Consider the following 17,574-nt stretch of genomic DNA (forward strand, 5'->3'; position numbering starts at 1 on the left):
CAACGTGCATTCTTTCGTAGTGTCACAATGATCCGTCTCTTTATTTCATAACTGCAACAGCAACATAGGTAAACTTGTTTTAAACAAAGAAAAAACGTTAGTCTCCCAAAGTGTGGTGTGAAATAGTTTGTCCTTCCGCTCTCTTGTCATACACACACACCTAGCTCAGGTGAGGTCTACATATAGAGTTAACACCCCCTGACGTCATCGTCATCATCACCATCACCATCATCACCATTTACATCATGTCAACGTGATCCACTGTAATTGTAATCGGCATCATTTGAACATAGGTATCGATATTATAAATGACATGCATGTGAAGAGGATAACACAAAAATCTGTGTAATTGCTTTAACATAAGTTATTAGCGTACTATCAAGCATGCTAACAACTTAGATGGTGGATATGATAAACATTTACTGTTAGCATGTAAGCATAGTCATTGTAAGCAGGTTAGCATTGTTGACGTTAGTCTTTAGCTCAATGCGCTGCTGTAGCCCACTTAGTAGTACAATTTTTAAAACATTGGGGGATGCGCAAGAGACACATTTGAAAAAGTATAATCAAAGTCAATGGAGCATAGCATGACACATCAGGATCTTTACGCTTCAAGAGCACTGCATCCTAAATTTCCCATAATACAGCTTGATAAGTGTATTTCATTAAACCCTCTCTGCTGCGTAAATGCACACATCTCTATAAAAAATTTGTCACACAACTTTTGCTTAAAAATGTGTTGCGCTAAAGCCCAAGCTGAGATAACCTTGATGACATCACCTTTGCATCATCAGGGTTATTTTCTCAGACTTGAAAAAACTGTTTTTACAAGGTGAGTAGCACTAAACATGACGAGTACGCTAAATATGATGTGTAAAATCAGTGAAGTGTCACTTTTGATAATTTCAGGACTAAAGCCCTAGTATTACCTAGAGACCTTCTTTAGAATTTTTTAATAGTTGCAGAGGTCGTCTGTGATCTTAATCCTGTACAAGTGGTATGGCTGCACTGGTAATTCTAAACAAAAGCCTTGACATCCGATATTGGGGATAATGTCAGTAAATTTGAGTACAATAAAAACTTTACTTATCCAGTGCAAATGAGCCACACGAAACACAATTTCTAATTCACATGAGGTCCCCTGGTAGTACTAGTCCCGTGTAAATTAGGCTCAATCTGCAAAAAAAAAAAAGAGTAAAGTCACAGCTTGATTTCCCAAATTGATCCTTGTATTGGTAATACCACTCCGGTCACAAAATACACAAAACACTGCCCTCTCTTGACAAAGATCTACAGAGTGAATGTTTGGTCTCATTGAAATCTTTTTCAATGCGTAACACACTTAAAGGAAAGAGTAAAAAAAAGTCCTCCAGTAAAGAGTCATCCATTAGTGTTGTTTCCCTCTGTGTGCGTAGGGACCAGCCTAGCTCGGACCAGACCAGCACTGACCTTCTCAAGTCCAACCGCAAGTTCCGCTGGTCGAGAGAAGCCCAGTACTTGTATCTCCGCCGCCTCTCCTCACGCAGCTACTCGGCCATTACGATGGTACGTTGTTTACATGATTTTATTGTTGGTGCTGTGTTTTTAGAGTGACGTAAAGTCTGGTTTGGCCCTGTTGACTCCTTACTGTGTGTTTCAGTGTTTGAATGTCCAATGTCTATTAAAATGTAAGCATTTAGTGGGCTGTAGACGTTTGAGTTTTAAATCCAGTCACATGGAAGTATGAAGCAGCTATATTCTAGAGCATGACAGAGTAAGGATTTTTAAGGCCAATACCGATACAAATATTTGGTTATCTAAAAATCCGATATTCCGATATATATATATATCTGTGTATATATATAGATATATATATATATATATGTATATATATGAAGAAATGCGTAACAAAACTAACAGATTACAGATACTACACTAAAATAGTATAATAGTTTGTTTTATTGTCACAACAGAACAGAAGAACATCAAATATATTGAAGTTCTGATAAATAAAATGAATAAAAATACAATTTTTAAATGGGAAATTGAAGTCCTATGAACAAAAACACAATAAGAAAAATAAAGCCTGTTGCCAAAGGGGATGTAGAGCACCCTCTGGTGGTAAAAACCATGCAACACCAACACTCATAACGTGGTTGACCGTCCGTTTTTAATTTTTATTTATTTTTAATTGATCAGAATCATTTATTTGTCATAATAAATTATTCTGATTAATGAATATTTAAAAAAGGAAAAGAAAAATTGGCCATTCTAAATGCTGATACCGATAGTTCGGGAAATGCCTAATTATGGCCGATAATATTGGCACGCCAATATATAAATACTACTGTATCTATATAAATATACTATATTTATACCTGTTTGCACACATACAACTCAATGGCTTTTTCTATGAAGACTGAAATGGCCATTTCATTTTTCACTGTATTTTGTTCTGTATGTTGCATACAAAGCCCTCACAGGTCCATCGAGCTTTAGTGATATTTCTGCTTTAACGTCACTCGGATGATTGTGTGTTTCTCTTATGAAACTCTATCATAATCCCATCTCTGGGTAACAAAAATGCGGGCATGCATTTTTTTTTTGTTTATCTAAAAATAGTTCATCTGCAAGCAAGGCTGTGTCCCTTCTGAAACTATGATTTAATGTGGATATGAGGGTTTCATGAATCAGTGTTCCCCAGACTTCTTTCCTTTTTCCTTATTTGAACACAACCACGCTTTAGTGACCCCTTCTGCATCCATGATAATGATTAACCAGATAGACATGTCACATCCTGAAAGCTTCATTGTTTTAATGACTTGGTCCCACCAATGATTCGGGCCAGTGAAGCTGTTTTGCATTAGGGTGGCCTATTTTAAGGCCTATTTCACACATTTCAGTTGCTAAAATGTGGGGATTTGACTAAATTGACTTGGAATTTCTAGGGTGTTGCTGCACAGCAGATATTGAAATTACAAATGTTATGTTTTAGGGATTATTAGGGATTGAATTAGGGATTTATAGGGTCAGCTGGCGTTCTTATCTGTGATTTGTCTTTTGTTGATTAAATGCCAATTAAGGACAGGCTTGAATAGATAGTTGACAGTATTACACACACAGAGAACAATAGGTTATTATGGGACGGCTGCACATGGGAAACATTTTTTACATAGTTCTAGAACCTTTACATACATTTTTGTATTTTTAGTGTGTAATGTTTTTTAATGGTTTTGGCACCTTAGTGCCCGTGAAAGTTAGCATGCAGTGATAATTTAGACAATAGTGTGCTTCCAACTTTGTTATAGCAGTTGGTGGACAGCTCTTTCCCATTTCAACATAACAGTGCCTCTGTGCACAAAGCCAGCTCCGTAAAGAAATGCTTTTCTCAGTTTGGTGTGGAAGAACTTGACTGGCTTGCACAGAGCCCTGACCTAAACCCCTATCCAACCCCTTTCGGGTAAACTGACACGCTGACTGTAAGTAATGCCAACATCAGTGTTGGATTTCACTAATGCTCTTGTGGCTGAATGAGAACAAATCCATGTGACCAGGTCCAAACTTTTGTGGAAAGCCAAAAACCAAAAGACTGGTTTTAGAATGACAACAATCACATGCAGTATGGCTTTAATGTTCAGGTCTACATGTATTTATGGCTGTTTTGTATTGTCTTAACTGTAATGCATCCCTCTAGTTAAGCAAAACCTATTCAAACAATTGCTGCAAAGGTGGGGAATTAAGAGAAAACAATAAATAATAAACTGAATATTGTTTGCCCTGTCAAAAGATGGTGGTACATTTTCTTAGGAGTATAGGTGTAATCTCTTTTTGTGTTGCTTTATTTAATCTTTAGCGTTTTGACTATTTTATACTAAACTACCGCAGCATTGTTTTTGTCTTTTGAAAGGCAGTTGCTGTAAGTATGGGCTAGTCAAATATATTTCATACATGTCAAATCAATTCCTTCTATCTGCTCAGATGCGTTTTAAATAGCACTTCATTGTCTGAATTATGTTCTAGGGTATGCTATATTAAATCTGTTTTTGTGCTGTCTGTCTGGGAACCTCACAGCAGGCTCCCTAAAAAATCAATGGGAATTTAGGACGGATCCATGTCAGCGGCATTACAGGTGCAAACCAACTCTACACATGTATCAGTGTGTTCATTTGTTCGTTATTTCTGATAACCAAATATTGGGTTTTCTTTCTTTTTTTGTACTTCAAACGGGGTTGATGTTATCGCACATGTTTTAGGTTCATGTTCTCTTTCATGAGCACTTTTAAACTTAACACCCCTCATCCTCACTCTAATTTGGTATGATCTTAACCAAGCTTGGAGTCGTCGGAGCTTATTTTTGCTCTGATTGTCTAATCTTGATGTTTTTAGAAGGTAAAGTGCGATAATTCAAGTAAAGCAGGCAAAACCTTTTCACTTTTTACACTTCGAAACTTTTAGTTTCTACTAAACTTAAGCCTCCATCCAACCGGAAACGTCTTACTAGTTTTGTTTTACACTGAAGTAACATTACTAGTCCCGGGCAGTTCAAAGTGCGTGATGCGTGTAAAACATGGGGGGCGGCTCACTTTGAGCAGATACGCAACTCAATATTTCACCGTAAGTACTTCCATTTCCAAATTCAAAGTATTCTTAAACACAAAAGTTGACTGGAAATAGCACTGATATACTGTTCTTGCAGTGTTTGGTATGTATGTTTTTAAGGTAGAAGTCGTTTTTCTGGATTTTCCATGAATCCCTGTTGCACCTGCTCGGATGTTAAGCTAACTGTCTGCTAGAAGGTTAGTTTAGCTAGTAAAACACTTTATAAAAAGTTAGTAAATCCAGTTTAAACTTTTTTGGCCCTTTAATCGTCATTGATAGATTGACCTCTCCCATAATGTATCGCTTTGTCCAATTTACAGTGCGCTAAAGGGTACCGTTAACTTGACTTGTCTGTCCTGTGGTGTTCAAAATAACTTATTTTCTCCTTTTTTGTTTTTAACTCGCCTCTTTTTGCAGTAGCAAGCGTTAACGGTGGTAGGGTCGGCAATGTATTACAAACTACACATTCCCAGATTATAATGGTTTAGATTTTTAATTATTGTGTAACGCTACCAGTTACTGTATTAAATCCCTCACAGTGTAAGGCGACTCTGTCCCCAGTAGGGGGTAGACTGGTTCAACCTTTCTGTTATCAGCCACCAGCAGCACAGAAATATGTAAACTTTCAGACTGCCTGGGTAGTTGGAGTTGAAAGACAATGCAGGGACAAATAAAGTTCCAAACTGCTTCCTAGCAAAAAGTTGCTAAACAAAAGTATGGGTTTTTTATGCTCCATCAGTTACATCCAAAGATCTATAGTTGCACATTGAACAACTGACATTCTCCCTCAGAGTACTAAAGTTGACAGATTCAAAAATATTCAGGAGAAAAACAGAAAGTGAGTCATCTTTTCTTTATCTTTAATACTGTTAACACACTGTTAATACTAAGGCTTATACTTTATTTTGAATTCAGAGTCGTATACAGTACTATTTCGAAACTATTCAAAGGCTTTCAGTACAGTTTCACAAAACATCTATTATGTAGTAATTGAATAGTATTGAATATTTACAGCTCTACTTGAATCCTGAGCAGAAATGTCTTATTTTCTGGTTCCAGTATCTTAAAGTGATAATGTGCAGCTTGAATAGTTTTGGCAAAAAAGGACAATTGTAGACATCACTTTGGAGCATTTAAAAGCATTAAGAGCATTTTTTAGATTAAACAATAAGTTGGAAGGCTACAGCCACACTACTTTTTTTTTACGGTTTCTTATTCAACCTGCGTTTTTAAAACAATCTCTGTCCTCATGATTACTTTATTGATTTACTTTCTGATTTTGGATCCCGAGTTAACCGATGTCTGTTGGACCCATCACATTATTAGGCTTTTAAATCAATAAAGACATAACAATTTATTATTTAAAAATACTTAACAGATGTTTACTTTAGCTCAATTACCGGTGATATATAAATCATTTTTAAGTAAATCAAGTAAATTGAAGAATAAAAAAAAAGATAAAAAAAAATAGAAACAAGATTTTTTATCTTGATAAGTGCTTATTTCTTACAACTTAATCAGAACAGGTGAAGTGCTTGAAATGTAACAATTTTGTGACTTTGTGTAGTAATAATAGCATAACAGCAAGTGAAGAAAGACAACATTCCCACCCACAGACACCTACACTCAGACACGCGCATATACTGTACCGACGTACAAACACACACAGAGACGCACACACAGCAAGCCCAGTTAGGAGGAGGAGAACACATAAGTTTCTTAGCAATTACAATTATTACACTTGGGTCCAGTAGACACAAACATCTCATATGTAATAGTGATATGTAGGGGGTGTACCATGTGCAGTCAAGTTATTTTTTGTATGTTCAGCACAGAAAATGAGCCAATGATTTTGAGTTTAGAAGAAATTATAACTAGCCTAATTTTTCCTTCAGCAAACATTGAAAACATTTCTCACAGACCCAAACACCACACAAGGGTAAAACATGAAAGGAACAAATAATACACATATTTAGTGATAGACCGATTTAATCGGCCGGCTGATATTTGCATTTTTACATGTATCGGCATCAGCCAATAGACGGCTGCTGCGTTCGCCAGTAGTTTTTTCCCAGCAGTATTTCCAGAAAGCTTTCCACAGGCAGCTCTGTGTTGCTGGAGACGCTGCAGTTCACGTGCAGACCATGCACTGCCCCTCCACCACTCGCACCATGGTAGTCTTGAATTACAAACCAAGCCCTTCATTTCAATGGCTACTTTTCAGCTTTATTGTTTTCTTAAATTATTTAAATGTGTAGACAAAGAACATTTAGTAATGACCTGATTATATCTGTCTTATAATATGTCAGTAAGCAATGCATCATCAAGGTTGTATTGTAGATGTTGATGAAAGCCTTTTACTCTTACACGTTGCACACATAATTTGGGTGATATGAATGTAAAATGATTGCAGAAGTTACACTGATCTGTGTTTTTGTATATTTTTAAAGAAATGGCGGAGTAGATTTCGAAAACAAATCCATTGTGTTTACATTTTTGTTTTAAATTGAGGGAGCAAAAGCAGTATCGCTGCACTCAAGAAATTCAGCAGCCCGCGTCGGCCTTTGGCTAAGGCTGATGAAAGGAGAATTGCTATCGGCACTAAAAAAAATCCATATCGGTCGATCCTACACATATTCTCAAACATGCTTTTTGGCAAATAAGTTTTTATATGTCATTTGTCATAAAGTGTAAGGGTGGGAATCACCAGGCGCACACCGATACAATGTTATTGCGATTTTTAAACATATTGCAATATTCTTATATTTTGCAATTGATACCCTTTTTTTCAAATTCTAATTTTACCCAATTTCAAATGATGTTCCCAAAAGGAAACTTTGTCAACATGTGTTTTATCTAAAAAGATATATTTCTCTGTTTGTTCATCTCACTTCAATTTCATTGCTGGAAATTGGGATTGTCAAGCAGACAAACTGACCAACACATACAGCATGTAATAAAATATCAATACTTGGTACTTGTGTATTGATACGGTATTGCCACTGAAAATATTGTGATAATATGCTGTATCAATATTTTTATTTATTTCCCCCCCCCCACCCCTAAAAAAGTATGGGAATGTAGACATTCTTACACTATATATTCTCCCCCAAATGTTTATCACCCATGAGAACCACTAACACAGCGAGCAGAACAAATAACTGTTATTTAACATGATGTTTGAATTTAATGTCACCCAAAGAGACTTTATTTAAATGCATTTTCTCTGACTAAAATCTTCCCACACATTTTATATTTCTGTTTTAACAGTTTTCACTCCTTTTTATATAATTAGTTTTCCAAGTCACGGCCTGCGAGGATGACTCAGTATTTCATCCTCCCTCCCTGGGAATGTTTTTGCGTCTGGTTATGTAATGGTCAACATTCAGGAGGCTAGGACTTATCCAGCAGGCCTGCCTGCAAGCAGCCTTTACAGTCAAATCCCAGAGTACAAGAAGACGGTTTGATTTAAAGCCAAGTCATTTATCTGACTTTTGTGAGTTAATGTTTCCTCTGTCCACACATTTTTGTTCTCTCTTCTGCTGCAGTGTTTTGACCTTTTTGGTGCAAAGGGATGTCAAATTAACATCAAAGAAGACGCAGGAATCATTAATACTTCTCTTTATTGATACATATTTTTCACCTCGGTTGAGCACAAATACAAAATATATTTTCAGAGATCTCAAGTAAAGTGTTTAGATTTACATGTCATCTGATCCCACTAGCATCCTTAAAATAGAGTTAATTTTTTTTAAAAGATTTTAATTTATTATCGGCACTTAAACAAGTTTCAAACATCCTGTATACCCTTAGCCTGGCTCCGCCCTCCTACGTATTTAGGCAAAATTTCTGTTTCCCTTCAGTACTACGTCTGAGTATAGTGTTGGGGTTTCTCCAGCCAAATGTTTGGCGGTCCAATCAGCGCTAGAGTTGTAGTTCTGTAATGGCGGCCGAGAAAGATGTGAGCGAAGTCATTTGATGCTTTGTAGCAACGCTGCTGAATATCCAGAAATTAAAGCCTGAGCAAGAACAATCTTTTCGGAGTTTTGTTGGTGGCCATGATGTCGTGGCCCTCCGCCCAACGGGATTTGGGAAAAGTTAGATTATCCAACTCTTTCAGTTAGGGGTAAAGAATTTGTCTAAGGTTAACGCTAGCTAATGCTAAATGTAAGCCTGGTTGGTCTCCCCCATGGATGTATTAAGAGTCTCCCCAATTGTTCCACATGCGCATGTCTTGTAGTACCAGGCTAGTATACCCTATCTTGTTTTAAGAAAATTCTGGAATTCTGGTTTGCAGTCCTGGTTGATTTTAGACTTTTTCTTTGAGTGAAAAAAATGGAATTGTTTAGCAGTCTAAAGCATAGAAATCAAATGAACATTACTTGATTTCACTGGTCTTCTTTTATACTACTTTAATCAGTGGGACATTGGCTCAATCACTATTGTGTTGTCTCATTCAGTGATAGATAGTGGCGTAACATGTATAGCAATGAAAATGTTTAAGATTACAGCTTTAAATTACAGCTTTTAATTTAATTTAAATCAAATATCATCTCTGTTCTTTTCTCTGAAGTGTATGTGTAGCCTTTGTTTTTATTCACACAGTCCTATCTGGTTTCCCCTCATAAGCCACAATATCAAAAAAGTGGGTTATGATGGATGAGCTGTCAAGCCTCCGTTTCACTAAGCCTGGGCCTGAGATGTCAGTGGCACACGGATTTCACTTTTCACTTTAGTTACAAAAACTCTCCCAACAATTTAACATCCCAGCCATTGTGCTGCCACTTATTCAGATTTGCACTCTGCTCACGTTTTAGTGCTTGTCTTTTATTGATGTGTGAATCATCTCTAAAACTTTGAAGAGTGTCTGAGCAGACCTCAAACCCAAAAATGTGTGTTGTGATTTGCTGCTGTTTGTGAATGAATACTCAGGCATTTAATCACAGCGTGCCTGTGCAGAAGTCGGTGTGTCTGTATGTTTACACTGTCTGCAGACTATGGGATTGGGGCTGAATGTAGGCCAGCAGAATTCCTGTTACGTCAAAGGCAGGCAGGCGGGCAAATGCAGGAATAGAGCTGCTGGTGGTTGTGCAGCTGTGACCATGGAGGAGGCTGTGGCGCACATCAGTCTGCCAGAGCACCGCTGGCGGTGAACGGGCATAGAAGCAGATAGAGACGGAGAGCGCCAACAATGAAGACCGTTCTCAGCCTGCACAGGAAATGGGCCCACGCGGTCAAGACTATACGTATCCTTCAAGGACTCGTAAGTGTGATTCTGCAGATTTGTAGCATCTGTGGCCGGGGGAAGTGGCCCGGCCAGACTGGTTCTGTAATGGTAGTGGTTGTTTATTTTTAAATGTTTCGGAAATGGGTTAAGTTGAGTTTTTTCTGAAATGAGGGATCCAGAATTGCAGAAATTGTCATTAACTGTTATAAAATGATCATTTGGGATCAAATAAATTATGGTATTTATTATTGTTCATTTTTATAGAGAAATTGAGATGTGATCTGGGATTATGGAAATCCACTTTCATTTGGCTTTAAATGATGGAATACTTTTGACAAAAGTTTGTACTTCATAAGGACTGATGGATGGACTAATTGGTCACTTAACAGTAAAACTAATGACAATTAAATCGAGTTAAAAAAAATGGTGGAGGGGGGATACAGGTTTCAGCTTCTCAAATGCAAAGATGTGGTTGTCTGTTTTTTCTCGGTTTTATACGATTTAATAACTTTTTGTACTCTGTCGGACAACAAAACCAATTTCAAGACATCGGGTTAGGCTCTACTATATCCTATTAGTCCTGAAATTCAAAAAAGATTGTTATTTAAATAACTAGAAGGGCACTCCAGCACACAGCACCGACCTCCGCCAAGGCATGCCTCATCTCACAATGATCATGCAGCGGGATTTTTTCCCCAGTCTTGATCAAATGTTTCAGATCATTCTGTTACCACATGAATGCAGCACAGTTGCTCTGTCTCGCTATGTTGTCTTGAAAGTGAAACACCGTGTTTATCCTGTGATTCGGATACGTCACGAATATTACTAATAAAGGTTAAGAAATTATTGTTCTGAGTTGTCTGGTTCTTGGTTTTTATATGTCTTGAAGTTTAGCTGATGTATATCTTATAACTAATTTAGGCAACCCAGAGAAGTACTTGTAAATCCTGAATTATTTCTGAATGCTTGTTAAAGAAAGCTAACTGATGTTAATATTTAATGAACAAGTTTCTTTGTCAAACTTGTAAACAGTTCAGCGGAGGCCTGTCATTGTTATGCTGGAAGCTCCTGGTTGTGGAACAACAGCATGTGGCTAATGAACTGGCTTTGTCGTTTTCATGTAATACATTATTAATCTGTTTGGCGAAATGAAACTACCCATGGTAATCTTTCCTTTCTCTCCACAGAACCCGGTCATGGAGGAGACCGTATGGGAGCAGTACACCGTGACCCTGCAGAGGGTGAGTCCATCTGTCCCACAATACACCAGACGTCCTCTCATTTAAAGTATTTACATTTTATCCATAAGCACAGACATTTAAACCCAGCGTTACACTGGGAGTGCATTTCAATTCTTATTTTGACACATTGCAGTCACTAACAATTAAGAGATCAAAGAGTGACCATGCTACAGATGTAACCGATATTCCCCTTTCAAATGAAAGTACCCTATGCAGTTTTGAAGAAAAAATTATTTTCACTTTCTGTATGGAAATTATGTATAATATGTTTGCCTTGTTAGATAAACTCTTGGTTATCTCCCTGTATGGTGAAAAACTAACAAAAGAAGATTCCATATCAATACAAAATAAAATACATACACACTCTGTCTATTAGAGCTGCCCCCTGAAAGTCAAATATTTAACTCTTTGGGATATTTCGTCCCCATGAGTAGCTGGAGAGTGAGCACTCCACACTTTCACTCTGGTCTCCAGGGTAAAATCGTCCTGTCCACTCAATGAAAAGTTGAGCAACGGGTACAGGCAGCTGCCCGGGGGGAAGAGAGGCTTTGCCTGGGCAAACTCCAAGATAACGCTATCTTCTGCATTCTTCTTAAAAGTGGTAACTTTACAGTTCACAGCAACTTAATACCATATAGTCTCTGGCTTTTGTTTGATATCTAGTGTCGGCAAAAAATGGAAAAGTGATGCATTGTGTAGCATTATGCTCTGCCGTTGTCAGGATGGGAGTTATGTGGGATATATACACTCACCTAAAGGATTAATAGGAACACCTGTTCAATTTCTCGCAATTATCTATTCAACCAATCACATGGCAGTTCACAATCACATGCTTCAATGCATCTAGGGGTGTGGTCCCGGTCAAGACAATCTCCTGAACTCCAAACTGAATGTCAGAATGGGAAAGAGAGGTGATTTAAGCAATTTGGAGCATGGCATGGTTGTTGGTGCCAGACAGTCCGGTCTGAGTATTTCACAATCTGCTCAGTTACTGGGATTTTCACGCACAACCATTTCTAGGGTTTACAAAGATTGGTATGAAAAGGGAAAAACATCCAGTATGCAGCAGTCCTGTGGGCGAAAATGCCTTGTTGATGCTTGAAGTCAGAGGAGAATGGGCCGACTGATTCAAGCTGATTGAAGAGCAACTTTGACCGAAATAATTTGGTCAAAGTTGCAACCGAGGTATGCAGCAAAGCATTTGTGAAACCACAACACGCACAACCTTGAGGCGGATGGGCTACAACAGCACAAGACCCCACAAGGTACCACTCACTTGTGTATTCACGAGTTGAAATTAATGGATATATTGTGAAATGTTGGTATTTTTTCCCCCAATGTTTAGAACATTTTATAGAGCTTGGGTGTGGGGTTCTGCAAGGAGAACGTGGACTCATGGCCGCAGTAATGTGTCAATGGCAAAAACTGTCCAAGTTGGTTTTAGTCCATTATCACGCAAACACAACTTATTTGAGATTTTCAAATATTATACTTTTACTACTTTTTTATTTTTTAAATGTCACATTGTTGAAATGAATACCTCAGACTAAGTGAGAAATCCTAGCTTAAGTTGTGTTTATGACTGTGTATTACTCAATATGGACCCATACCAAAGGGCTGCGTTTTTCTATATCATACTTTGAGAAATATAACCATGTATTTATAATGTAGTTTTCAAATGTTAAATTATGGCTGAACATAAGCAGCGTTACAAGAGCTTTGTCCAAATAAAATGCAGAATAAATTGGCAAAGTTATGATTAATTAAGTCATGAACTGTTTGAACAAATAAGTAAACCAGGTTACAAATCTGACCAGACATTCAATTTAAGTTTTTGGTACGTAACATGTTGAGTACACTGTGTATAATATAACCACTAGTTACAGTATCATTGTTAAACTGTTAACACTTTAATAAATGTGGATGTGCCGCATCTTGCCGCCAGCCAAGTGAACCAGGATCTATACTGTTGGTAATGTTAAACACGTGTACGACTGTGTGAGCAGACCAAACTAGTTGAGCTTAGGTAATCCTCATGATGAGCTTATTGTCTCCTGCTGCGGTTCACTGAAGCCAAAAAAGCAGATTTAGTGGAAAAAAAGTCCTCTGCTGCAGGCATATGACCCCCAACGCTCAACCCCACCACAGCCAGCTGTCACACTCTGCACATTTTTATTCTCTTCTACCTTTTGTTAGCTGAGCAGACTTTTTAGAGAAGTTTCCTCTGATGCTGCCTGTTTCCCCCAGAATATCCCTCACCGCGTCTAAGGAAGAGCATTATCATAATATAACATTATATTCATCTGCTCTTTGGCCAGTGTTACAAGACACTGCTTTGAGCAGCACAGTTTGATTCCTGGCACTATTTTGGATTTCACTTGTCAAATGGCAAAGCAAAGATGTGATGAAAAATGTTTGTGTTAAAGTAAGTATAATGGATAGTAAAGGCAATATGTGGACACATCTGGATGTAAAGAAATGAGGCAATGATTTGTTGCTCTAACCTCCAACAGACTGATAGAGCTATCATCCAACTTGAATGCCACACACTGCTTATTATACAGCTTCATTATTGAAGTGACATTCAGCAGCATTGAAAAAGAAAATATATAAATCATATAAATAAATCTTTGCTGACCTTTCAAAAGTCCTTTTTATACCATTGTGGGGGATTTCCTTCTTTCACTTTATTTGAAAGAAATACATGCCTGTTTTTTTGGTTTGTTTGGTAGAGAAAACTCTGTCCATCACGAAAAGTTGACATTGCAGACATCTGGCAACAACAGTCGATTCAGCTATTTGACAAGTACTATATTTCATTCTTCACCGACTATTTTGATTAGTTTTAAGATTAGTATATCAGATGGAAAAATCTGTTTATGTCTTCTATCTTCCATCATTTTTGTCTCAGCTTGAACTTTCTCCCTCCATCTGCCTCTGCGGCCATCTGCTATAGACAGAGGGAAGTGGTGAATTGTATTGTTTTTTTAGTACAGATGGAAGGGAGAGGATGAAGAGACAGTGTCATCAAATCTCTGACCTAATCTCATCTGGGCAAACAGCAGCAGTGGCAGGTAGAATCATTCAAAGCTGTTTCCAAAGAAGCCTTTAAAAACTGAGATGTTTGTAAATGAACATTACACCTTGGAAGAAGTCTGTGCACAAGGCTACAGAAGATGGGCATGTAGGCGCTGAACTGCTGCACACGTCCTCCATGCATGACTTCAGTTTGCACAACTGTTATCACAATCAGAGTCAAAATCCAGGTCCTTTTAATCACCATGCACAAAACACACAACCAGGATAATACACTGTAAGCTGACACACCAGAGGGATTACAGGAGCACACACACACGCACGCACACACAGAATAAATAAAGACTTCACATGATTAAAATTGTTTATTTTTTTGCTCTCAGGATCCAAAGATGGGCTTCGGCATCGCAGTGTCAGGGGGGCGAGACAACCCGAACGAGGAAAGTGGCGAGACATCCATTGTAGTGTCCGACGTCCTGCAAGGAGGACCTGCTGACGGCTTGTTGTTGTGCGTACTGTTGTTGCTCATAATTTAGTACACATTCTTGAACTCTGCACATAACACTCACACACTTTTAATACCAAGGGCTTTACCTGGGTTAAACCAGGGTTGACTTTGTGTTTGAAGGGTTAGGACATGTTGACCAGCTCGGCTTCGCAACCCAGTTCAAGAGGTGGGTCGGACACTGCTTAGATGCGGGTCAGTTTCAATGTAAATGGCACATGGCCAGTTGTTAACCACTGGGACGGTCAAATTATTTCATTGGTTGAAAATGGGGGTGCACATTTATAACACAATTGACAGGCCGCCGAGACATCATAGATTGTTCCATCTTTTTTAAGAGACGGGAAGCCAAGCTAAGCTTAACATCAATTTTAATGTTTTTAAAAAAAAGACAAATGTTTCCCTCTCATTCTAAAAAGGTCATAAATGGATAATAGAGTAGCTTACTTCCTTGTGTACTGCTGTACCAGCAATTAATGAAATATAGAGGAGAATGAAACTAAAAGTGTCTGTCTACACACAATCATCTGTTGAGTATTTGATGGTTATATAGGTGTGCTTTAGAAAATAACCACTTTGAAATAATTAGAAAATACTGTTTATTACTGTTATATTTCTCATTCACAGCTCCATTCCCCTCGCTCTTATTCTTTGTTTGCCCATGTTTGTAGCTCATCTACCCAGCCTACTGTACAATAAGGGCTATATTAGATTTTGTTTTATTTACATACCATTCAATAGTGGAATTTGTTAAATGTGCTCTAAGCGATGTTGGGTGACGGCACTTCTTGCTGACGTTCAAAGTATTTTCAAACAAAACAAGGCTAGCTCCTCCCCCCCAAAACTTTAGGAATTTTGGTTATTGTTTTTATGACTTAAATGATTCATTTCCCTACTTGCAGACTTCACATTATATTCCTTATTGGGAAGGCAACTGTCTGAACAGAGAGACAAACATCAGTGTTTCACCTGTCAATTAAGGTTCAAATTAAATACTAAATGTATTTATAAAAGTTATGTCTTTACTTTTGGAATGAACATTCACGTGTATCACCCTGAGAACACCTATAATTTAGCATGTTTAGCTGAAACCAATGTGTGTTTGTGTTTTGTATAGTGAGAATGACCGAGTGGTGCAGGTGAACGCCATCCCCATGGACGGGGCCATCCACTCCTTCGCTGTCCAGACCCTCAGGAAGTGTGGCAAAGTAGCAAAGATTGTAAGTACAGCTTTTGCTTTATTTGTACCTGACCTGATCCATGTTGGGAGTTTGAATCTTCATATTCATTGATCCTTACAATCTCATTGAATTTCCTCTCTTTTTTTCAGCTAAAAAAATATATAATCTATTAAAAAATATATTGATTTGTTTGTTGTGACCTCTAACCGGATTTTTTTTTCTTTTTCTTTTGATCAACAGACAGTCAAGAGGCCCAGGAAGGTTCCAGTCAATCTGCTGAACCGCCCCCCGTCACCTGATGACCGAGTATTCAACAACGACTACAATGACGATTACAACTACGAGCAGGACCGCCGCAGTATGTACAGCAGCCGGAGTGGAGGTGGGCGGGACCACAGCCTTGAGAAGGAGCGAGGCGGGGGAGGCTACATGGATTCTGGCTACCAAACGCGTGAGCGTGACTACGACAGGGACTATGACCGGCGGGAACGTGGTAGAAGCACAGAGAGAGACCTGAGCCCGGACCGGCAGTACAAGAGAGATGGCAGCAGAGGTCGCACTTTGGACCGAGAGCGCAGCCCGGATCGCCTCTACCATGGAAACCACTTGCCCGTGCGCGACTACAGCCCGGACAGAAGGTACCGCAGTGAGAATGCATTAGATAGAGACCACAGTCCTGACCCGCGCTACCGCAGCGAGCGAATGTTGGACCGCGGCAACAGCCCAGACCAGCGCTACACACGTGAAAGCCCTGCACGAGGCCGCGGCCACAGCTTTGAACGAGGACGGGAACACATCTCCAGTGACCTGAGGAAGTACGAGGAGCCGCTGAAGCGGAGTGGGAGCAGAGACCGTCTGGAGCGCTCCCCGTCACCGGTCGCTGTGCCCATCCCTCTGCCCCGCCCCGCCCGGGACCTGGAGCCACTGGAGAAACCAATGAATGTGCTGCTGCTGAAAAACCGGCCCAACGAAGGTGTGAAACTAACTAGTGTTGTCACTATTGTTAGGCTGTCTGACTCCATTTTCCAAACAAAATACATAGGTGCTTTTTAAAACGGGTAATGTGATTTTTCTCAAGGAAGTCTGGTATCTTTATTGTAGGCTGGGAAGCCTTTTAATGTTTTGGTTCAATACAAAGAGGATTTTTTTTAAACCTTCTTTTCCAGAGTATGGCCTTCGTCTCGGCAGTCAGCTCTTCATCAAAGAGATGACCAGCACAGGACTTGCCAGCAGAGATGGGAACCTGCTGGAAGGGGACATTATTTTAAAGGTAGGATCAAGGTTTTCAAGGTACAGATTGTAAACAAGCTTTGTGTCTGTTATAATGACTATTGATTGATGTCTCATTGTTCTTTTGTTAATTTTTGTGCTCCAACTCCTGGTAGAGGGGGTATTTTATTTATAAATAATAATAAAAAATCTAAGATTTCTTTCTTGTTTTTAACTTCTCATAACTCACTCTCATTCTCTCTCTCCATATCATTACTGTTGCATTGTTTCTTTGTAGTTAGTGCAGTGATCAGCATTTGACTGGCTCTTGATCTCCTTTCTGTCAGATTAATGGTACGGTGACAGAAAACCTGTCACTCAGCGACGCAGGGAAGCTGATCGAGAAGTCCCGTGGGAAGCTGCAGCTGGTGGTGCAGAGAGACAAACGGCAGGTGTTGATCCGAGTCCCCCCAATGGCGGACAGCGACTCGGAAATTGATGGTGAGAGACACTTGAAACTGAAAAGCAGCAGGTCCTATCCAGAGTAAAGGCAAACCCTAAAGAGTGGCCGCCTTCATCGTGTGTGTGTGTGTGTGT

General features: G+C 39.0%; 1 protein-coding gene across 8 annotated transcripts in view; it reads left to right on the forward strand.

Moving 5' to 3' along the window:
• Nucleotides 1–17,574, forward strand: part of tjp2a (tight junction protein 2a (zona occludens 2)) — a 46,789-nt gene that overhangs the window by 14,254 nt on the left and 14,961 nt on the right. For 4 of the 8 annotated variants that reach the window (XM_034895482.1, XM_034895476.1, XM_034895477.1 and 1 more), the window contains exons 2-8: nucleotides 1,416–1,545; nucleotides 10,993–11,046; nucleotides 14,466–14,590; nucleotides 15,705–15,807; nucleotides 16,009–16,741; nucleotides 16,935–17,038; nucleotides 17,325–17,478. In XM_034895482.1, coding sequence (XP_034751373.1) covers nucleotides 1,543–1,545; nucleotides 10,993–11,046; nucleotides 14,466–14,590; nucleotides 15,705–15,807; nucleotides 16,009–16,741; nucleotides 16,935–17,038; nucleotides 17,325–17,478 — 1,276 coding nt within the window. In that variant the 5' untranslated portion in view covers nucleotides 1,416–1,542. Of the gene's footprint in view, nucleotides 1–1,415; nucleotides 1,546–4,296; nucleotides 4,594–9,589; nucleotides 9,842–10,992; nucleotides 11,047–14,465; nucleotides 14,591–15,704; nucleotides 15,808–16,008; nucleotides 16,742–16,934; nucleotides 17,039–17,324; nucleotides 17,479–17,574 lie in introns of those variants that run through there. The other 4 variants (XM_034895480.1, XM_034895479.1, XM_034895481.1 and 1 more) reach the window with 4 other exon arrangements.

Source organism: Etheostoma cragini, chromosome 16, assembly GCF_013103735.1.
Source record: "Etheostoma cragini isolate CJK2018 chromosome 16, CSU_Ecrag_1.0, whole genome shotgun sequence".
NCBI lineage: Eukaryota > Metazoa > Chordata > Actinopteri > Perciformes > Percidae > Etheostoma > Etheostoma cragini.